Consider the following 23695-nt stretch of genomic DNA (forward strand, 5'->3'; position numbering starts at 1 on the left):
AAAATTCCCCCCAAAAATCCCCCAAAATTGCCAAAAAATGCCCCCAAAATCCACGCAGAAAATCTCCCAAAATTCACCCAAAAAATCCCAAAAATTTCACCCCAAAATCACGAAAATTCACCAAAAAATCCCAAATATTTCAGCCCAAAATTCACCAAAAAAATCCCAAAAATTTCACCAGAAAAATCCCCCAAAAAATCCCCAAAATGTGCCCGAAAATTGACCCAAAAATTCCAAAAAATTTCACCCCAAAAATCCCCCAAATTCACCCAAAAATCCCAAATATTTCACCCCAAAAATCTCCAAAATTCACCAAAAAATCATAAAAAATTCACCCCAAAAATCCCCAAAATTCACCCAAAAATTTTAAATAATTATCCAAAAAATTCCCCAAAATACCCCCCAAAACATTCACTGAAAAATCCCCCAAAAATCCCTAAAAAATGCTATTAAAAAGCTTCCTAAAATCCAACAAATCCCATTTCAAACAACCCAAAAATCCCATTCAAAATTCCATTAAAAATCCCAAAAAACCCTCATAAAAATCCCAAAAAATCCCCCAAAATTCCTACAAAAACCCAAAAAAACTCCCCCAAAAATCGACAACAAATATAAAAAACTCCCCCAACAAATACAAAAAAATCCCTAAAAAATCACCCAAAAACCCTTAGAAAATCCCCAAAGCCCCCTCAAAAAATCCCATTAAAAATCCCCAAACCATCTCAAAAATACGTCATAAAAATCCCAAAAAAAACCCCATAAATCAAAAAAAAAAAAATCAAAAAATCACCAAAAAATCCCTAAAAATCCCCAAAGCCCCCTCAAAAATCCCATTAAAAATCCCCCAAAAAATCTCAAAAATACCTCATAAAAATCCCCAAAAAATCCCAGAAAACCTCATAAAATCAACAAAAAATAACAAAAAATTCCCCAAAATATCACCAAAAAATCCCCCAAAAAATCCCTAAAAATCCCCAAAACCCCCTCAAAAAAATCCCATTAAAAATCTCCAAAAAATCTCAAAAATACCTCAAAAATTCCCCAAAAAATCCCTAAAAAATCACCAAAGCCCCCTCAAAAAAATCCCATTAAAAATCTCCAAAAAATCTCAAAAATATCCCAAAAAATCCCCCAAAATTCCCACACAAAAACCCCATTAAAATCCCCAAAAATACCCCATAAATCAACAAAAAATATCAAAAAATCCCAAAAAAAATCACCAAAAAATCCCTAAAAATCCCCAAAGCCCCCTCAAAAAATCTCATTCAAATCCCCCCAAAAAAATCTCAAAAATACCTCATAAAAATCCCAAAAAATTCCCATAAAAATTCCCCAAAAGTTCCCATAAAAATCCTAAAAAAACCTCATAAAAATCCCCAAAAATCCCATGAAAATTCCCAAATCAATGAGATTTTCCTCACCCACTCCAGGTTGTCGCTGAGGATCCGTTTGCCCTGCAGGAGTTTCAGTTTCTCCGTCGGGAGCAGCGGCAGCCGCAGCACCAGGCCCAGCTCGGGGGGCTCGGCCTCGGCCGGGCAGAGCAGCAGCCCCTCCTCCAGGGCGGCCCGCAGCTTCGGAGGCGAAAATCAAGGAAAAAAATGGCAGTTTTGGACAAAATTGTGGAAAAAATTCTGAAATTTTGGGGTGGAATTTTTGCATTAAAATTAAAATAAAGTTCTGTGATTCCATGATTCTATCCACTGCATTCAGCTGGGGCTATTTTAGCAGCATTCCTTTGCTCCAAAAGTTCCCTCTTGCTCAGCTCCTGTGGCCTGAGGCTGCAGCTCCTTCAGCTCCTGGTGCTGAGCTGCTCATGCTGAACGAGACGACTCAGAGAGATGAATCCAGTCCATGCAATTCCTTTTGGGACACGGAGAGGAGAGGCTGTGTAAGCAGGAGCATTGTTTGCTGTGGCCTCCTCTCTGCCCTTCACGCCTTTCAGCACTTTGAACCAGCCAAGAGCTTTCTCCAAGAGTGCAACGGAGCAGCTGTTCCTGCTCCCGGGCCTGGCTCTCTCCAGTCTCTGCCCTTGCCTGGTTCTGTCCCTCTTGCTGTGCCCTCTGTTCCCCCAGGGCTCGCTGGCTGCTGCCCAGGACTGTGGCACTGGCACAGATCCAGTGCTCCAGAGCCTCCTTTCTGTGCCCTTGGAGCTGCCTGGGCACAGCAGCCTTTTCCATCTGGAAGCTCCCCATGGACAGGGAGTGCCCAGCTCTGTTCCCTGCACAGCCTCCAGGAGCCCAGGGCTGCCATCTCCAGTCCCTGCTGGCACTGGGGGCTCCCAGGTGCCTCAGGCTGCAGTGACACCGCTGCACACGGGAGGGAAGAGGGGCAGGGGCTGTGCTCAAAGTCAGCTCCATGTGCTGCTGCTGCTGCTGCTGTGGGGTCATTTGTGCAGCCCTGGCCCAGAGTCAGGGATCAGATCCTGCCAGTCTCTTCCAGCCCTGGCTGCTCAGAGTTTGGGCCTCGGAGCCTCAGGTGGCCAAAGGCAGCTGCTGCTGGTCCCTCTGTGTGCCCGAGTTCAGCAGTGCTGCTCCATCAGCCTGTGCCCAGCAACGGGGAAAAGCCTCAGCCCTGCAGGGCCAGGAGCTGCCGGGCTCTGCCTGAGCAGCTCAGCCAGCAGGAAGGGAGCTGCTCCACACAAAACCAGGAGGAAAGGACATTCCTTTGATAGGACATGTTTTCTATTGAAAGGAAAAAAAAGGAAAAAGCTAAAAAATAGGTAAATTGTAAAAGATAAGAATAAAATCCAAGTGTTAGTGCAAAAACATAACATACAGTTAATGAAAAAAAAAAACATAAAGGCAAATTTACATTCGTTGCATTAAGAGGTAAATGATCTTTTTCAAAAGAGAACTCAGTTCTTTACATTGTAAATGTGCTGATGGCATGGATCCATCTTTGTGACCTCAAAAGCCTCTTAAAAGATTTTGGGCTTTGTTTCCAACATTGATATTTGAAATTGTGGTCAAAGCAAGAGGAAATTGCTTAGTGCCCTTCCAGCTCCAAGCAGGACTGGGAATGGAAACTCTGTCAAAGCCCACATCCTTTAGAAGATGACCTTCCTTCTCACCCTGCGAATGAGCTGCACATTCCCTTTCAAACTGCCAGGGATTTCTTAGAGTCACAAAGTCCCACTTACAGCATTTTGCTCTGGTTTGGCAGTGCAGAAGGGTAATTCTCCATCCATCAGCTCCAGACTGCACTGCCTCAGGAACACGGCCCACTCGCCAGCTTTGGCCCACTCGTGGCACTGCTAGAGGAGGAAGAAAGTGCAATTGAACAATTCCAGCCAGTCAAGAAGAAAACACCCTGTGCAGATCCAGGCATTCAGCTGGGACTGTGGAGAGTTTGGGTCCTTGCCAATTGGATGTGTGTCCCCAGCTGCAATCTCTGGGCCTGCAGCAGAGTCTCACTCACTGGCCAAAGCAGAAAGCTCAGGCGCTGTGCCCACAATGGGTTCGTCTGATGCAGAGCTGTCAGAGCAATGTGAGGGCAGAGCCAGCCCAGCTGGGCCCAGGGCTGAGCCCAGCAGAGCCCTGGCAGAGCCCAGAGCAGCCTCAGCACCCACAGGGCCTGGCTGCAAGGAGAGAAAGCGCCCATCAGCTGAGGGCTCCTGTGCCCTTGTGCCAAGGCCTGCGGTGCCCAGGCCATGCTGGCTGTGCCCAGAGCTGTGCCCAGAGTTGCCCATCCCTGTTGCAATCTTCGCTGCAGCCTTGTTCTCGCCTCTCTGCTGGGGCTCTTCTCCATTCTCTGCAGCACAGTCCTTCCTGTCTTCTCAGGGGCTCCTCCTGGGCTCTTGACCCACCCCTATTTATCTCAGTTACCTTCACGAGCTACAGCTGCTGCCCAGCTAAGGACCCTGCAGCTGCAGCTCGTTTGGAGCAACTCGGACCCACACAGACCTTACAATACAACATATATTCAGGCCCCCACACATCCCTGCTGCCTTTGGCACAGAGCAGGAGGGCAGGACCTGTGCCCAGCCTGCAGCCAGCCAGGGCACATCCAGCCCTCAGCAGCTGCCCAGAGCAGGATGCTCCTGTGCTCGCTGCCAGCTCCCAAAAGCTCTGATCCCACCCTGCCAAGCACACAGGGACCCACCTCACACCACCCATGGCTGGAAGAAAAGCTGCTCCCAAACCATGGCCTCAGCCTTCTCCAAAGGCACAGCCCATCCACGCCACAGCTGCTCCCAAGCACTTCCCCATCCACACTGGACCACCTCAAATGCTTCCTCTGGAATAACAAACAACACATTATTGACAAGAGTTTTGAGACAAAAAGGGAAAACAAGAAAAACAGTAAAAACTCTTATCTCTGTCAGGGCCTTGAGGAAGGCCCCACCCCTACATGCCAGGGACAAACCCAGCCATGGGCGAGGGAAGCCCACACTTTCTCTCTTCCCCCCTGCACTGCCCCCCAAAATCACGGTGACCCCAAAGCAAACAAGGGCAGTGGAGCAGCCCAAGCCCTTTCTTGCCTGCACAGCAAAGCAGCTGTGCTCAGGTTCTGGAGCCCCACCTCTGCTCCCACCATGGGGTTTGTTTGTGTCGGGCTGGCTGCCCCAGCCCCAGCCCCAGCCTGGGGCACGGTGGGTGCTGGGGGCTGTTGGCAGGCCCAGGAGCCCACTCCCATTTTGTACCCACCCCAGCCCATGCCCCAGCCCTGCCAAAAGCAGCTGGGCAGTGCCTGAAGAATGAGTTGCATCATCTCCAGCAAAGGGGGAGCCTTTGGTTCCCAGCCAGGCTGGGCCATGCCCAAATCTGGCAGAATTTCCCCAGGTGGGGACTCATCTGCAAATTCCCTGTGGAGTTTGGCTTTGAAGAAGGTGCCAGAATCAAAGTGCATCACCTTCAGCCTCCAGTGGCCAGGCTGAGGAAGAGCTTGTCATCCTTGATGTCACCCTCGCTGTCTCCAGCAGCAGCAGCAGCATCATCATCCCCACCCGGTACAGCTTCTCCAGGGGCTCCTTCTCCTTCCCTGGGGGCAGACCAGGCTCTCAGGGCTCTGCCCAGGGCCCCAGCTGTCAGGGAACCAGGACAAGCAAAACCAGATGGGATGGTGGCCACCAGTGCTGGGCAGAGCAGCTCAGCTCCAGCACAAGGGCTGTGTGTTCCCATCCCATGACCCCGGTGCAGTGACACAGGCAGCACAAAAAGGGTTGGGTTCCTTTGCTTCTCATTGCCAAGGCATATGTGGAGCAGGAACTTACCAGGGCCCTGGATCAAAGTGTGCCTGTGGTGCTCTCCCTTCTTCTATGGCAGAGGAATATCCTGCATCCAAGGAACACAGAACAGGTCTTCCAGTGTGGGTCTGTCCAAGGAGTTCACGGATAAACACCACCAGATCAGGTCTTTGCACTCTGGGGAGAGAAAGCAGAAACTGATGGTCAGCCAGAGAAGGCTCCCTTCTGCTTTACCCCACTGTTCCCATGCCCAGGCCATGCTGGATGCGCTCTGAGCTGGGCCTAAACTTTCCCACCAATTCCCTGTTTTGGAGGAGAGCAGGACATGTGCCACCTCCTCAGCAGCTGCCAGAGCGGGATGCCCACGAGCCCGCTGCTGGCTCCCAGCACTGGGATTCCCCCCGTGCCCAGAGAAGAGGATCCACCTTGAGAGAGCCTTTGTGGCAGCGGGAGCTGGCCCCAGCTGAGGTTCCGGCCCCTCCTGAAAGGGTGCTCCCCGCAGACCATCTGGTGCAGCAGGATGCCCAGGGACCAGACTGTCGCTGCCTCGCCATGGTACCAGCCAAAGTCGTTCCATTCCAGGGGGCTGTAGGACAGTGTTCCTATGGAATACAGATGGAGTTCATCAGGGGGATGCTGCTGCTCCCAGAGCCTGGCCCCAGCATCCCTGGGCCCGCGGGGGCTGCATCAGGGGCACACAGGGTGACCACTGCCCTCTCGCCAGCATCTGGGACTTGTGCACAAAGTCAGGGTTGGAAAAGAAGCCTCTGGTGCCGGAAGAGGGCAGCCCTGGCTAGGCCCGACCATGACACGCAAAGGAAAAACCCACTCCATGCTGGGGAAAAAACATGCCCTTATCCTCCCTGCCTGCATTGCCCCAAAAATATTATGAAGACAAGGGAAACAGGGTGAGTGGGGTAGTGCAAGCCCTTCCTCTCATTTGCACACCAAACTGGCTGGGGCACAGGTTCTGCCCTCTCTCTCTGCTACCCCCACCCACGGGGGTTTTGGTCCAGCTGGCTGCCCCAGCCCAGCCCCAGTCCTGGGCAGAGTGGCTGGCAAAGGCTGCCAGCAGGGCTGGAAGATGGCTGCCCACCCAGCCCTGCTCTAAAGCAACTCAGCTGAGGACTCAGTGCCCTGACTGGCAGCAAAAGGGAGAACTCCCGCTGCCACAGCCAGCTTGCCTGGGAGATGTTGGGCCATGAGATGTCAGCAGCAGGAGCACAGCCCTGGGTAGGCTCACCTGCAAAGTGAGTGTAGACTGTGTCCTGCAGGTAGGTGCCACAGCCAAAGTCAATCAGTTTGGCCTGCCCGGTGTCCAGGTCAACCAGGATGTTCTCTGGTTTGATGTCGCGGTGCAGGACCCCGCAGCTGGTGCAGTGCCGCACGGCCTCCAGCACCTGGCGGAACAGCTCCCGCGCCTCCTCCTCGGGCAGGAACCGCCATGCCCCAATGAAACGATGCAGGTCCTGACACCGCTCTGGCCGCTCCAGCACCATCACGATGCAGTTGGGGAGTTCGAGCCACTCCAGCAGCTGGACCACACCGGGGAAGCCAGTGGACACCTTGGCCAGCAGCACGATCTCCAGGGGTGCGCTGGTGCCGTCGGGCTGCGGGAGGAGCACGATGCCGTCACTGGGGCCGATGCCGTGCCAGGCCTGGGGAAGCCCTCAGCCAGGCCGGGATGCTCTGCGCCCTGCGCTGGCCCCACGCCCGCTCTCCCTCGGGGCGTCCTGGCGGCTCCCACCGTGCCGGGCCCCGGCTCATCCCTGGCCGGCAGCCCCGGCTGCTGGCCCCGCTCACTCACCAGCTCGCCCCAGTGCCGGACGCGGTTCCGTGGCACCCTTTTGATGGCCACCTGCAAGCCAAGGGCAGCAGCGGGGTGAGCTCGCCGCCCGCACTGCGAGCCCCATCCTCCGCCCTCCGCCCTCCTCCTCCTCCATCCCGTCCTCCTGCGCCCGCCGCCGGCCCCGCCGCTCACCGGGGCGCCGTCCGAGAGCCACGTGGCCGCGAAGACTCTGCCGAAGCCGCCGCGCCCCAGCAGCGATCCCAGCCGGTACCGCTCCTGCAGGGTCTCCTGCGCCGTCCCTGCGGGCGGGACGCGGCGGTCAGCGCTCGGCCCGGGGCCAGCAACGGCCCCCGAGCGCCCCTCACCCGCCCCGGGCCGGCCATGCCCAGGCGTTCGCTCCCGGGAACGCGGCACGGGAGGCTCGGGGCCGGCGGCCGCGCTGCCGAGCGGCGGAGCTCGGGCCGGGGAAGCCGCAGCGGAGGCGGCGGGAGCGGCCGCGCCGCGTGTGTCCTCCGCGGGCCCCGGGAGGAGCCGGGGCCGGGGCTGGGGCTGTGGCCGGGGCCAGGGCCGGGGCCGGGGCCGGGGCCGGGGCCGGGGCCGGGGCCGGGGCCGGGACTGGACCGTGCGTCGGGTCTGGGGCCGGGCTCGGGCCAGGCGGAGGCAAAGGGCGGCGATGCCGCCCCCGCCCCAGGCACTGATGCCCGCCCAGCAGCGCCACCGCCAGTACGGCCAGAGCCGGGCGGAGGCGAGACCGCGGCGGGACGGCGGGGCCGGGCACGGGGCAGCCCCGCCCGGGGCCGGGGGCGGGCCGGGGGCATGGCCCGGCCCGGCAGGGGAGAGGGAGGCGGGGAGAGGAGAGGGACGCCGGGCAAGGAACCCCGAGAGAAGGATGCCCGATAGCGGGAAAGGGAGAGAAAGAGAAAGAACGAGAGAAAGAGAAAGAACGATTTTTCTAGTCTATCTGCTTTTGCTGCTGCCGCCGCTGCTGCTGCCGCCGCTGCCGCCGCTGCAACTGAGGCACCGGGGCCGTTCGTCCCCGTGTCCGTTCCCCGCTCGCCCCACGAGCCCCACGTTCGAGCCCCGCGCGCCCCGGGGAAAGCCCCTCCGTCTGTCCAAACACGGGAACTTTGCAGCGCTGAGCGCAAATGCAGAGCCCTGACTCCTGCACACTGGCACAGCGATCCCCTCACTCGCTGCTGTGCATTGTCCTTGCTCAGGGTCAAACACTGTCGGGCCACCTTCCCTTGGGGTAGGATTCCTACCTGAGCCCAGCACTGCACTTACACCTCCAGTGTTGCTTTCCAGTAAAACCAGGGGAAGGAAAACTGTGTGTGACTCATGGTATTTTAGTGTCTAAAAATCACTAAGTCACCAATCTTAGAGGTGCAGTGCATCTGGAATTACTGGGATGGAGAAGTAGTGCAACATGGAAAAGGGGAGCATAGAAATAAATAGAGGAAAGCATCTTGGATTGTTTCTTTCATTTTCATTTCACTTCTGGAAAGCTGTTTCAGTTTTCCAGGAATCTTCTCCTGTCTGCTCTTCCCAAGAATCTCTCATGGAGAACAAGGTCAATTTTCTGCCACAAGATTTGCCACCAGGAAATTATGCCACTGGTGAAATTTTCATTGTAACTGTTTGTGCTGGCTTAGGGCAAATTTGGGGAGGAAATCTCCAAAAGGGGTCCGTCTAGAAAGCAAGTTCAAGCAGCCTCTCCCCCTACTAGTTCAGGAAAAGACTTCCCTTTAAGAAAAGTGAAAAAAAACCCCGTTATTTAACAAGTAAAGTATTCACAAGCATGAAAAATGAATAATATTAAATAAAACCTCTGACAGTGCTGAAGAGATGGCAAATTCAGAAAGTCCTTTTTGTGGGTTGTAGTTGGCTCACTCGGTCTCTTTTAAGTCCCTGTGGCGCTGGAATGCAGCGTCGCAGAGCTCGGTGGGCCACAGGGGTGAGCTGCTGCGGGTGTTTTTCTGGGTTTTCAGTCCAGAGCAGATTTAAACAGTTCCAAGAAAAAGGAAAGTCACAGTCCAAGGAACTTCTCTTCCTAAGCTAGCTAAAACCAAGTTGCTAGACCTGGGCTGTGAAGGCATTGGGAAATTTCCAAATCTGGGCACTGGCGGTCCCAGCAAACACCAGAGCTGGATGGTGCCGGAGCCAGAACCTGCAGATTTCCAAATTTTGGCTTTCTGTGCCAGCAAATCACTGGGCTTGGCCTGTGCCAGCACCAGGAAGTTTTCAGATCTGGGCGCTGGCGCTGCCAGCAAACACCAGATCTGGGTGGTGTCATTGCCAGCGACAGAAATCTGCCAGATTTGGGCTCTGCTGGCACTGAGAAATTTCCAAATCTTGGTTCTGGTGCAGGAAACACAAGATGTGGGTGGTGCCAGACCCAGTAGCAGGAAGCAGCCACAGGTTTTGGATTTCTGTGCCAGCAAATTGCTCACTTGGGCTGTGCCAGAATAGGGAAATTTCCAGATCTGGGCACTGGCAGTGCCAGCAAACAGCCCATTTCAGGCTCCAGGCTCCAGGAAGGACTGGGTCTGGATGCCTTCCTCTTTTCTTTCCTTCTTTCCTTCCATCTTTCTTGGGATCCTGCTGCCAACAAAGTCCAGATTGGGCAGTGCTGGCAAGGGGAAATTGCCAGGTTTTAGCTTTCTTTGCCAGCAAATTCTGGACATGGGTGGTGTCAGAAGAGGGAAATTGCCAGATGTGGGCACTGGCAGTGCCAGCGCATGCCAGATCGTGGTGCAGAATGTGCCGGTACTGGGAAATTGCCAGATGCTTATTTTCTGTGCCAGCAAATTGCTGGAATTATGCTGTGCAGGCATCTGAAAAATTCCGGATCTGGGTACTGGGGGTGTCAGCAAACATGAGATCGGGTTGCTGCAGGTACCAGGTATTTGCTTGGTTTTGGCTTTCTTTGCCAGCAAGTTGCTGGACTTGGACTGTGACAGAATATGGAAATATCAAGATCTGGGAACTGGCAGTGCCAGCAAACACCACAGTTCAGGAAGGACTGGATCTGGACCCGTTCCCTCCCTGCATCCCTCCCTCAACAAGGTGCCAGAGGGGCTGGACAGCAACCAGGCAGAAAGGGACCTGCAGGGACTGAGGGACAGCAGGCTGGACATGAGCCAGCAGTGTGCCCAGGTGGGCAAGAAGGCCAATGGCTCCTGGCCTGGAACACGAATGGTGTGGCCAGCAGGAGCAGGGCAGGGATTCTTCCCCTGTGCTCAGCACTGGTTGGGCAGCGCCTCGAGTGCTGTATCCAGTTCTGGGCCTCCAATTTAGGCAGGACATGGAGGAGCTGGAGCGTGTCCAGAGAAGGGCAACAAGGATGGGGAGGGGTCTGGAACACAAGTCCTGTGAGGAGTGGCTGAGGGAGCTGGGGTTGTGGACACCTCAGCTGGAGAAGAGGACCTAAGGGAGACAAGTTGGTGTCAGGGCACAGGTTGGACTTGATGATCTCCATGGCCTGTTCCACCCTTGCTGATTCTGGGATTCTCTGGAACCACCCTTGGAGCAGTTGCAGGATGAGCTCTGGGCCTCCTCTTCAGCAGCTCCAGCAGCCCAGGTCCCTCAGCTTCTCCTGCCAGCCCCAAAGCCCATCCTGTCAGTCCTGCAGAGCCTCTGCAGCTCCTCCTCACTGCCCAGAACAGGGAGCCCCAGAGCCAGACACAGCAGCCCAGATGTGCCCCCCTGGCCTGGGGTGCCTCTGGCAAGGGAGCTGCAGGAGGCACTGCAGGAGCCTGCAGACAATTGATCTGAAGGCCAAACCTCCTTAGCTCCTTCTGAAAGAGCAGAACAGTTCCTCATTCCAATGTGGTGGAATGCTGGGCACCACAGCTCCAGGTGAGGACTGGACACAAGTTTGCTCCCACTGAGTGCTGTGATGGGTTCTGCAGGAGCTCTGGGCTTCTGTGCTTGCCAGGCACAATGAGGAGAGAAGGAGCCCAGTGCACTGATGTGGGAAATGGGTTTGTAGAAAGTTTTTAGAGCCTAATAGAAGGCCCACAAAGTATGAATCTGTATATAAATTTTGAGACAAGAAATGCTACCTTAAAAATTTCCATGGAATAGGACAGATATTGTTGAAAGAGAAATGGAGCTGGAAAAAAGTTTCAAAAGATGGTCTTGCAAATAAGACTTTGGAAAAACAGAGCTATGAAAGATGCATTGTAGTTGGACCATCAAGGGGTAGTTTTAAATAATTGGCTTTAAGGCATCTACAACATGGCATGGCAAAAGGCTGATATACCAAGAAATGCTTATAGTGAATTATAATTATGAAGTAGTTAGCTTCTGATTGTGATGGCATGAATTATAACATCTGTATTGTCTCACCCTTCTCCTGAGACTGAAAAGGAATACAAGTTTTTAAAACACCTCTCAGTTGCCCCATCTCTAGGTCGAGAAAAGAGTATTATCCAACACACTGACACAGCTTTGCCTCGAGCATAACCCAGCCTGGACCAAACACACTGAAAGGTTTCCCCTTTGGCCCATGTCTCGAAACATCAGGTCTGCTGTTTGACAACTCAGGTTGGTTTGGTGTCAAGGAGTTCTCTCAGAAATACTGGGTTTGTCTTCCTCTGTGCCTTCCCCTCAGCAGCCTTGGGGATGCTCCTGTATGACGCCATCTCTCTCACACAGTTTGAGACAACTTCAAACAGGATATTGTGCAATAAGTCGTCTCCTCTAAAGTGTTCCAACAGTCCCTTTCCAGCAATAGGAAATTATTACTGATAGATCAAAGTAGAAAACCCCTAACAGTTTTTTAACAAACAGAATCCCCCCATGACACGCGTTCCAAGAAGGCGCCGGGGTCTCTCTCGGAAGAACAGGAGCTGTCACGGAGCAGTTCCAGCAGCTGATGGAAGCTCGGGGGCTCGTCCGGCGTCGGCTTTCTCCCATGGCAGAGCTCCATGGAGCGGGCAGGGCAGTGAAGCAGCTGGGCTGGAGCCCCTCGCTGCCTTTTCTCCCCGGCGTGGCTCAGCTCACAGACTCTCGGGCTGGGAGCGGGGCCGCTCCGCTCCTGCCGGCACCGTGTCCCTGGGCTTGGACAAACAGTTTCCTGCCAGGAGAGCCCTGCACACTGCTCCACAGATCTTTCATACAGGCCCAAACCAACTCCAAACACTCTGTCTACAGCAGCTTTACACAAAGGGCTGCAGAAATCCAGGACAGCTGCAAGCGAGTGTCGGAAGGCTCTTGTCTTGTTCCTGACAGCAGAATTCTTGATGATCTGATGCAGTTTTATTCATATGTAACATGAGAGCTGAGGTTTTTTTGTTAAAATATTTCATGATGAGTAACAAGCCTTGGGAGCATGAGGTACAGGACTGACATGCAAAAGCATGAGCATATCCTCCAAAGTGGCCAGTTTAATTGTCCATTTTATTACTCTTGTATTTACTCCACACTAATAAGGAAAACCAAGCTTTGCTTGGAGGCAAAACAGGCATGGGATACACTACAGTCCCTCGCAGGCTCAGCAGGGATGGCAGTGACACAGCAGGCAGTCTGCTTCATTGTGAACCACTACAGAGCTACATCCCAATCTTGTTTAAGTAGTGTGGTATTATTAAGAGCTCCTTTTCTGCATGAGACACAAAAAGGAGATCCCAAATGATCTTCATGCAAGCATGCAGTAAAAAACTGCTCCTGCTATCCTAAGGAAGCATTTGCTTTGGCAATTACACTCTTCCCATTCATCTTTTGATGCAGACACCTCAAGTTTTCCCCCACACCCCTGCAAGGCTGGCAGTCGCTGTTTCCCATTTCCTGTTCTTCTCTAGAGATGGTGCAGTGGCTGCTTTGAAACAAAAAGCCCTGAGATCTGGACAGCTTGAAGGAGCATGAAATGCTGATTAAGTGCTCATATTGGTAACACCCAGGTCTGTGCTGCCCAGTGCTCTGGAGCAGCAGCAGCAGCAGGACCATGCATCATTCCTGTAGGTGGATGTTCATGTTTCTGGTGTGCAAGAGCAATGACTTTGAGGAGGGACAAAAATGCCCCTCTTCAAACACTGAGTGTGCAAGGAGATGTGAAGTTTCACAGCCTTTTCTAGGATATTTCAGAATAATCTAAGAGAATATTGTGGCATGGAGCAGGTCCCTAAATTTGTCTCCAGAGGAATCCCCAAAGGGCACATTCACTCTGTGGTGATGGCAACCCCATAAGCTCATGGACCAGTTTTCCCTGCAATGTGCCACCCTGCCTGGGCTTTACTAGGCTGGGACTAGACCCAGAGCTAAGCAAACACAGGCAGCCAGGTGACATTCTGTAACATCAGAAGCTGGCAACCATGAGGACTTTGCTGCCAAAAGGTTACAGCTTGCACTGGGCCCAGAAGTGTTTTTTCCCTAAGGCAAAGCAAATTGAAATGTGAAGTTTAAAATCTTCAAATGACTATGAAAGGAAACTGCAGAATAATTTCTGGAAGGGCAGCATTGTCAATGATCATGCAGCCTACCAACAGCTGGAGCTGAATCAAGAATTGCTTCTTCCAGCTGTGCAGGAATTCATTCCACTGGCAAGCACTGGTCCATGGGAACAAATGATCCCCTAGCTCTGGGCTGAATGGCGCCCAGGCTGCAGTGCAGATTTGAGGAGTCCTTGTCACTTGTTATTGGCCTCCCAGGGCACTCATCCTTCTGCAAACAAGGTGCAAACAACACAGCTGCACTGCTGTCCCAGGTAAATATACATACAGGTGACTTTGCCAAAGCAGTACATCATTTCCCAGTGAAATACATGACCTCTTCTTACCTCTGGAATTGTGATTGAAGACACCTGTGAGCCAGATCTGTGGGAGATTGCAAAGGAGCAAAGCTTTGGGATTTGGGCACACTTCTCTTGGTTTCTTTGCTCATGCCTTTGGTGAGCACAGAACACACCTAGGTAGAAAACCTTTGACTATACAGGATCTTTTGGATCCATTGTCCCCCAAACAGGTCAACAGTGGCCCTGTTACAATGACAAATTGAAAACAGCAGCACAAATGACACAAAAAAAAGATGGCCAAAGAGGAAGAGGAGAGGCCCAATGAAGAAAGGATGTGGTGACACTGGCACATTGAGTGAGCTGCACTCCCATAATCTCTAGGCTAGCAGGTCCTGGTCTCACATTCTCCTCTTGGTTTATTTATTTATTTATTTTTCATCATCAAAATAAAATATATACGATTAAAAATATATCATCAAAACTTAAAGACAGAATCAAAAGACATTAATTCAAAACTACATCTAAAGATCAGAACATATGTACATCTGTAACTATGAAGCCTAATGCATCAATCCTATTCTTCAAACACTCTTCATACAGGCGGCAGCTTCTTCCTGAGCTTGGAGGAAAGTGAGCTCTTCTGGATGGGAGGCGAGGACTTTGTGGGTGAGGGTACATCGGAAGTGTCCAGAGAAAACTTCTCGGTAAGCCTGTAACCAGTCAGATCTGCAAAATGGAGACACAAAGTTTAACAGAGACCACCATGCATACCTAAAGCAGCTGAAGCTCCATATTTCATGGGACACCTTTCCTGCAAACGTCTAAACAGCTGCACAGGGAAACATGCTCCTGCTGGCAGACACTGAGGCAGGCCAGGGCAAACCCTGAGCCACTTGCCCAGAGCTGGCACAGGCACAGCCTGGCCTCTGGGCTGCCCTGGGACAGCAGGGAGTCCAGAGCCCTGTGCTCCCCAGGAATGGCTCAGCTGCACATGCACCCTCCTGCTCCTCTGCCTGCCCCACAGCTCAGCAGCCCCACAGCTCCAGGGGCACTGGCAGCAGCACAGCTCATTGCAGGGGCACATGCAGGGCACAGCTGTTCCCTGGCAATGTGCACAGCCTCTCTGGGCTGCCACAAGACCCTTCCTGCCAGCAGAGATTGGCCCAGCTCCCCCTCACCTCTGTGTGAGGCTGAGCCATGATTGCCTTCACCTTGTACCCCATCTGGAGCTGCTCCAGGCCCCCCATGCCATGACGAGGAAATGTGATGGAGAGAGTGGGGGCAGATGCACACCCTTCCTTAGGATTTTGTCATTTTTGGCACAGCTCAAAAGGCAAATCCAGAGGTGTCCAATTCAGCACTTCCTCAGCTTTCTGGAGAACATCTCGCCTTCACCAGCCCAGCATTTTGGAGAGGTTTTCCCGCACATGTGGAGCCTTGCTGGCAGCACATTTCTTCAGCTGGGTGCCCATCACCTTGCAGAGGGCAGAGGTGAGCTTGGTGGCCACGGTGCGGACGTTGGCGCTCCGCACAGGCAGCGCCTTGTTCCCCAGGCAGGACCAGAGCACGGGCAGGGCGTCGCGCTGGGCGACTTCAGGGCTCCTGGTATGAACCCCCTGCACAAGCACTGTCGGGACAGAGACACAGCTCCTTACCCACCAGCCTCACTGCAAACAAGGATCTGCTTCTGCTTCTGCTTCTTGCCAGCCTCTCTGGCCAAGAGCAGCAAAATAGCACCCAGAGCCCCTTGGTCCAGAAACGGGCAAAGCAGCTGAGCATCCTGGAAACAGAACCACCAACCCCTCAGCACTAATTGCTCCAACCAGAGCCTTGTCCCTGGGGCAGACTTCCTACCTTTACTAAATTATTTCACAATCTCTTTCTGCATGAACAATGAATGAAATGTCCAATTGCCTTTGATTTCCATTAAGAAGTTGTCTAAACCCACACTGAAGATTTGGAAATGCACCATAGAGAGGAAATGGAGAGATTTCTAATAAAAGAGATGATTCCATTTTTGTAACTTTGATGCCAAGTGCCAAATGTCTAATCTGGCTCTTCCCTGTGCTCAGTGGCACACAGCAAAGGGCAGGATTAGAACACACCTCAAAACTCCAGCCCACCAGAGATGGCTGCTGCCTGACAGCTGGATGAGAAACATCAGTGACCAGCTGGGGTCTTTGGCAGAATGCTTTTGGGGCTTCCAACAAAGAGCTGCTTCAAACCTCAGGGCGTCTTAGATAATTACCCAGACCGCATTGCCTTTGCATTTGGGCATCTTCATATTTTAATGTCACTTCCCCTCCCAATGGTAATGGCATTTTTTCTTATAATGTTCACTGAAATAGGGCATAGAGAAAGAAAAATGCTATACAGGAGACTGAAATGTAACCAAAATACGAGTGTTTTCTCACATTGCTCCTGAAATATCTCTGCCCATTTTCTGAACTGAACTGTATCAAACACAGACAAAAAGTTACTACCAACAGCTTTTTGCTTGGCAGATTTGGCTGAGAGATCAAAACCTGAAATGCTCTGCAGACCATACTTATTTTCCAATCAGACAAAATGTTATCTAGCAGCCATTTAATATTCTGTGGTGGAAGAGACTTCATTTTCTCTATGCTGTTAATCCACCAGCAGTCATCAACATTGAAAGAGCTCCTGCAAGTACCGAAAACCAATTCTGCTAAGCAGGAAAGGGTTATGGTACCCATTTTAAAATGGGAATTCATTTGAGTTTAAATGCAATTAAAGACATCAGTGACTACTGAACGTGAGGAACAGCTGTCTGTTCCTACTAAATCTAAGAGAGAACATCTGCTTTTTCTAAAGTATCCCTAATTTATGGGTAATTCCTTTATTTGAAAAAGAGATCAAAAGAACTGCTAAACTTAATTCCCTATTGCTGGAGATCTACTTTATTCAAATGCTCTTTAAGGGCCTTTGACATTCCCAATTGCTGAACATGCCCTTTTGATATTCCTAATGAAGACACAAAGTGTATTAAACCTTGCATTCAAAGATGTTGGCATAATTAGCAGTGGATTTAGCCCCAGTTAAAGCAAGGCTATCAATCATCTTCTCTGCTATATATTGGGATTATAATGTTTCCATTCCTTGGCTATTGCTGACATAGCAAGCTCCTCTGAGGAATCAATTATCAGCTGCATTTGTAGCATTTTGGACAGCGCTGACCCAGGCAGACACTGTTTGCACACCCTGAAAGGCTCAGTCCAAGGCCACTGTGACAGCACAGGCAGGGAGCCTCAGCACTCTGCTTCTGTCCCTGTGCCCCAGAGGCTGCCTTGCACTAAACCTGTGCCTCTGATACCTCTGTTGAGTTCTGACCTAAGCTGTGACCCCCAGGCCCTCCACGGTTCAGCCTCAAAACTTTCCAAGGGAAAAACAAGAATTCTGTGAGGACAAAACAAACTGATGCCCTGAAACAGCATTGGCCACCATTTCCCCTCAAAGATCACAGATGTCCCTGAGCTCCCCAGAGAGGAGCCAGCTGGGGCATTTTTAGCCCTCCCTTTGCTGGAGGTGGTTCTGAGATGCCCCAGTGAGAGCTCAGCCCCAGGCCGAGCGCTGCCCCCATCTCAGATGCTGCCCAGCTCTGCAGCAGCCAGGGAAAATCTGCCAAACCCACCTGCCTTGGTTATTGGGCAGCAGGGACAAGCTCAGCACCTCCTGGTTTGGAGGAGCTGCTCTGCTGTCTGCTCACAGGCATTCCCTGTAAATGCTCCCTGGGAAGAGCTCTGGGCTCAGAAGGGGAGGCCATACCTGTGACACGCTCGGTGACATCCAGCAGGGCTTGGCCACTCAGGTGATTCCATTGGTAGCTGAACTCTTTCAGCAGTGACACTTTATCTACAAGGGAAACACACGTTTCTGCTCACCTTTCTCAGGTCACAGGAGAAAGGGCAGGGACAACCCCATTTTATAAAATAAAGTACATTTCTGCGGATTTTTGAGTCCTTTTCTTCTTTCCTTCCAGCCTGCTTGGCAGGGTTTTAAATTCCGAATGAAAAACTCTCCTTTCACAGTTGTAAATCCAAACTTTTCTGCTGTAGCAGGAGCTGTGTTAAAACATTTCACACCAGGGACCTCGAGAGTTCAGTCACATGGAAGCAGGGAAAAAGTTTTGCATCCCAGAGCAAAAAGGAAGAGCCCCATACTTGGGTCACAGAAAGGCACTGAGTCAGGCAGTTCCTGAGCTCACAGAGCAGCTGGGGAGGAGAAAGTGGAAACTCCCATTGAAGACCTGCCTCTTCAACACTCCTTTTTTCAGGCATATTCCCCCAGTGCAGCATTCTCAGAGCTGACATAAATCTGTGTGGCAAAGGAATTTACAGCAGCCCTTGCCTCTGTAGTTAATTGCTATGGCCATCTTGCCGCATGCAAAACAACATGTGGAACAAGGCATCATTGACAGCTGGGTTTATACCTGTTTGTTCTAAAGAAATGAACTTGGTGAATCACAAGTTCCACTTTGAAAACAGAAGACAAAGAAGAAAAGTGGGAAATAGGCAGCTAATGCCTCTAATGTAGAGCCTTGCAGGTGGCTGCTCTGCAGAAGCTCTGATGGGTCAGTGTCCCTTCATGCCAACAGCAAAGCTGTTCATTTGGGAAGTCAGACGGGGCCCAAGCAAACTCCAAACCCCCTTTGCCTCTGAACTGTAGCAGAGCTGTAGCCCAGGACTTGCTCTTCAGACAAGCAGCACAGAGCCAAGGGCTCCTGGCACTGTTGGGAAATGCTGATCCCATTCCAGCCTGTTGGGGATGGTGCATAAGGACTGCACCTGCACAGCCTCTGGTGGGTGTCAGCTGCAGTGTTCCACAGACAAGAGCAGCTGTCAAGGCACTCAGTGCTCTCTTGTGCAAGAGAGACAGAGACGTAGCTGAGGAGAGTCCCTGCCAGGGCTCAGCCTTACCCAAATGAGCAATGGATTCTTCCAGTGCTTTCACAGCTGCCCCACAAATCCTGGGATCCTTTGAGTTCAGGTTCTTTGTTATTCCTTCCACCAAACCAACGATCTCTGGGTTCAAGGCATCTTTCAGGGCTCCTGTGATTTCAGCCAGCACGTCCAGTGCCCTCTGCTTCACTTTCTTGTGGCTGTCAGATATTCTCAGGACAAAATAATCAAAAAATCTGTGAAGAGAGCAAGCAACGTGAAAGCTGGATTTAAATGTCCTTGTTTGAAGAGTGGCTGTAGCAGTCAGCAATGTCAAAGATGAAAGTGATCCTTTCTGTCAGGTCAGCATTCGCTTGCACAATTTCACTGTTTTCCTGTGGGCCACTCACTGAAATGGTGGTGCAACCTCATGCTGGTTGAAAGATTTTCTTCTCTTTTTAAGAGGTTTGGCTGGGGACAGAATAGTTCCTATGGTATTTCTCTCCATCTATAAATCGTTAAATCAATTCCATTTATTAATGCTAAAGAGTACCTTTGCTTTGAATGGAAGCAGATGTTTACAATGCCTGGTTTTCTATACAGTTGCCTCAAGTACTGAGGGCAATTATGATTTTGCCAAAACTATGGCTGGAAGAGATCTAAGTTTTCTTTTGTTTGTCTCAGAGCCAGTGTCTGGAGAAGTGCAGGGCTCTGATCAACTCTTCCAGGATCCAGACCATTTCTCTAAGTAACAGGTGGACTTCTGAAATGTAATGTGCTGTACAGCTCTCATTAGAGCAGGTTCAGTCCCTTGACAGCCACATTATCAGGCACCTTTTCCTGGAAAAAGGGAAAAAGCAGCTACTGGGAGGAGAAGGCAGAGATGAGTCCTTAGCTGTTTTCCTCCTTTTCCAAAGAGAAAAAAAGACCCCCAAGAAGGGTGAGCACTGTCTTTACAAAGAGGAATAGGAACAAGGATAGAAATGAGTAGCCAGAGCTGTGCCTTTGTTAGACAAGATGGAGTATATAGAAGTAATCTTTAAAAAAACATCTGGTTTTAAATCAACCCAGCCTGATACTTCTCTTCCCTATACAAACCCATTTTTGGTCTAGACAGCAAGTGCCATTCTTTCAGGGACTGGATTCCCTTCACTTCACCCAACTGGGAGTAGCAGAGAGTAGCAGTTACACCAGCAGAAAATTCTGCCATCATCTGATGAACAGCATCCATAGGCACCTGCCAGACAAATACAGCTGGACTGAAATAACTTGTCCTGAAGCCTGGACCTGAATTACATTTGTCTGGGTAAGAGGGACCAGCATGTCTCAAACAGCCTGGACAGAGTGCCAAGACACACTGAATTAACTTTACTGCTACAGGCTTAGGAAAGGAGCTAAAGGAAAGGAGCAGTGAAGACACCCTACATACTTGGGTAATGTTAATGGAGATGAGCTGGGGGCTGGTTTTGCACAGGTCTCGGAGGAGTTCCACTCCTTCCATCCTTGTCTGAAACCCCTTGGCTTCCAGGAGATGGTAAAGCTTCTGGAGCAGCTCCGTTTCTTTCACAGCTGGAGGTGACGTGACCTGGGCTTGTGCATGGTGTAGGAGGTGTCCATCAGAGGGAGATTTCACCCTGGAAAATAAAACCAAATGAGGACCTTGTGGTGATAATTATCGTAGCATGGCATCCCCATGGTGGAAATAATTAGCATTGACTCCATGATTTCAGAAGGCTGCTCAATCACTGTATTATATTATACTATACTATACTATACTATACTATACTATACTATACTATACTATACTATACAGAAACTCATTGCCCGTAATGACAGTCTGATACAGACAGACCTGATTGGTCAATTGAATCCAAAACACCATCACCAGTGGCCAATTAAGAAATCACCCTTTGGTAAATAAATCTCTATGACACATTCCACATGTTCACAACAACAGGTGCAGCAAGTGAAGATAAGAATTGTTTCTCATTCTTTTCTCTGATCTTCTAACATTCCTCCCCAGGACAATGCCTGGGAAAGTTGTGCCTGCTGCTCTCTATGGAGAGAGCTGCAGCCACAGACAATACCTTCAGTTAATTGTGAGCAAAACATCTTGAGTAGCTTTCCTAATTATGTGATTTCAAGCTGGAAAGTCATGAGGATCTCTGAAGAACAACATGGACCTCATGACAATCATTACAGAAGACAATCTGCAAGTGACATTCTCACCACTGCTCACTCAGGAAAACCAAGGATGAGATGCATCTGATCTATCTTCAGATGGCTGCCAGGGCACACAGGTCACATTGCTTTGTGGAGAAAGAGAGACACTACTTCCAAGTTTAAATGCCTCCTCATATGGGACGTGTGTGGCTTAGAATAAAGAAACTCATCACTCTGGAGAAGTGTCTCTACAACCAGGCATGACAATCTGGAAAAGTAGCTCAGATGCATCTGAACAGATAAACAAGGCCATATTTGAAAGATTCAGAAAATCAGTAACAGAGATAAAACAGAAGCCTGACATCCCAGAACTACGCTCACATTTAATTTGCTTCCCTAGAGACAGATGCACAGCTTAACAACCCTACTGGGAACAGTTCTCCTGGATCAGCCTGTCTCTTCCATGAACACGGGAAGATGCCAGCTGTGCTAGTGAGGCATGTGGTCACATTCCTGCCACTGCTGAGCAGGACAGAGCTAAATAAATCCCCTCTGCTATCAGAGGAGAACAGGTACAAGCAGCTCTGCAGCTGTCATGAAGAGACAGCAAGGAGCAATTCCTGTCGTAAATGCTGATTGCAGCACAGGGGGAAATAAACCAAACATGCTGTCCATCAAGCAAATTACATGAAGGACAGGAATATCAAGACAAAAAGTCCACATTGAGACACCTGTTGACTGAAGTTGTTCAGGAATTGCCTTGCTATTTACTACTCAAACTTGGTACTTTTTGAGGGTAAGAAAACCATGATTCCGCCAGGCCGAACCACATGGATGAGAACTGCATCTTTGTGGAATGGCATCTTGCTTCCAGACTGAGATTTCTCATCAAAACACCCATCTGAAAACGACTCCACTCAGATGAAAGAAAAGCCCTGTTTGAATTTACTTGTCCCATATCTGGCAGCAGAAACTTGGCCCTCTCCCAGCCTCCACAGCCCTGCCCTTGCCACTGCACTGGATCATCTGAGCTGCAGCCAATGGGTGTCTGTTTGTCTCTCCATTTTTGTGGAAACTCCTTCAGAGAAGTTGTGTTCAGCACAATGCACAAGTAGACTTTTTTTTATCCTAGAGCATATCCTAGAGTAGGGAAAGGAAACAATCTGTGGCACTGGTCATCTCTGCCAGACAGTTTTTCCTGAGAAAGAGACATGTAAAGCTTGTCATGTGCTTTGTCACATCTAAGAAAAGTGCTCAGTGCCGTTTGCTAGCAGACAATGTGGCCTGGGGCTCCTTTGAGCCATCGTTCCTCTCCTTCACCGGCTCCTTGACAGATGGGCCTTCAGCCTTCTGGTTTTCTATCCCCTACAAAGACACAGAGAAACCTCATCAATAGGTTTCAAATTTAGAGTATAAACCAGGAAATTCCCTGTTGAAAACACAACTTAGAACCAGGATCACTGCTACCAAGGCTTAGGAAAACATTTCCTAACTTACTGATGGAAACAGACCAGAGATTCAGTGATGCCAACTCTTTGTTTTCAATAGCCCAAGGCAGGTTATGGGCGCTACCAGACTGAGCAGCAGTCTAAAATCCCAAATTCCTTGGTCTTGAGCATAAATGGGAATAATGCAAACGCAGGCAACGAGTGTTCGTGAAGGAAGCAGCAGAACAAACTGGACTCTTTGGGGGTTGGCCCATTGTGTTATAAGTTGATTTGGTTCAACACTCACTCTCCCTGTGCCTGCACAAAGGCAGGCTCCCTTCTGTAATGTCAATAGAAAAAATAAAATTTCCTCCCTCAAACAAACAAAGGATTTTCCACTGGATGCTGCTGAATTCACCAAGCTTCTTCCAGTCCCACATGGCTGGACAGCAGGGCAGTATTCCCAACAGACAGACAGTCATTGTAGTAACTAGGATTGACTTGGACATCTTTTGTAAATTTGGGAATTTTCTTGGTACTACTACTTCCAGTGTCCTTTGCAAAGACTCTGCTATCTTCAGACTCAAAATTCTCACTTAATTGCTTTACAGGGGGCAGGGTAGGGAGAGCATGGTGGGGGCTTACGCTTAAATATAAACCCATTTTCTCCTCTTTCCCTTTCCTCTTTGTGACCAATATTGAAAATACTCAAAACCCCTCTTCTTACCTAATAATATCAGTTCCTTTGTGGTCTGCAGATGAACAGGATGAGGATTAACAGCTCATTCCCAGGAGCAAAATGATTAAGCAGAAGAGGAATGAGCAAAAGACAGATTGGGTATGTTTGATCTCATATTAGCAGTGGCAATACTTGCACAAAGGAGACATTTCTCCTGCCAATCACTTACTTTCTTCTTAATTGTCAGAATATCTCCAGGTTATGGGGGGAAAAAGATTGTTCCAGAAGCATTTTAAATTGTTGATGACTGAGCAACATCTTCACCATCTCCTGTCCATATGGCGGAAGGAAGGAAGGAAGGAAGGAAGGAAGGAAGGAAGGAAGGAAGGAAGGAAGGAAGGAAGGAAGGAAGGAAGGAAGGAAGGAAGGAAGTGGAAGAAAAGTGAACAAACACAGGAAGAGTGTTAACAGAAGAGGCTGATACCTTAAACTCATCAGGTGCAAGCCCTGCACGAGAAGGCATTACCTACTCAGCAAAGAGGGAGATTTACCTCACTTGACACTGCACAGTGCTGTCAGCTGAACACAAGGGGCAAGAGGAGAATGTGGGGCAACAGAAAAATACCATTTCTCTCTGAAACTGAGGGTGTGCTTCTGTGGCATCAAAGGATCCCAAGGAACAAGCAAAACACATCTGCTTTGTTTTCAGAGCCTATGAGCAGTGTCTTGCTGCCATTGCACAATAATTTGCCTTTCTTTACCTGGCAGGGAAGCCAGGACAAAACACCTCATGCATCCTCTTGATTATTCTATACTATGTG

The 23695-nt window shown here is 50.3% G+C and overlaps 1 protein-coding gene across 1 annotated transcript; it reads right to left on the reverse strand.

Annotated features, from left to right (window-relative positions):
- Positions 1-5931: 5931 nt before the first annotated feature.
- LOC141729562 (serine/threonine-protein kinase pim-1-like) lies at positions 5932-7128 on the reverse strand. The gene is made up of 4 exons (XM_074544267.1): positions 7087-7128; positions 6933-7043; positions 6429-6843; positions 5932-5978 (listed from the first exon to the last, which is right to left on the reverse strand). The coding sequence occupies exons 1-4, from the start codon at positions 7126-7128 to the stop codon at positions 5932-5934; spliced, it is 615 nt and encodes a 204-aa protein (XP_074400368.1).
- Positions 7129-23695: the final 16567 nt, after the last annotated feature.

This window comes from Zonotrichia albicollis, chromosome 7 (genome assembly GCF_047830755.1).
Source record: "Zonotrichia albicollis isolate bZonAlb1 chromosome 7, bZonAlb1.hap1, whole genome shotgun sequence".
NCBI lineage: Eukaryota > Metazoa > Chordata > Aves > Passeriformes > Passerellidae > Zonotrichia > Zonotrichia albicollis.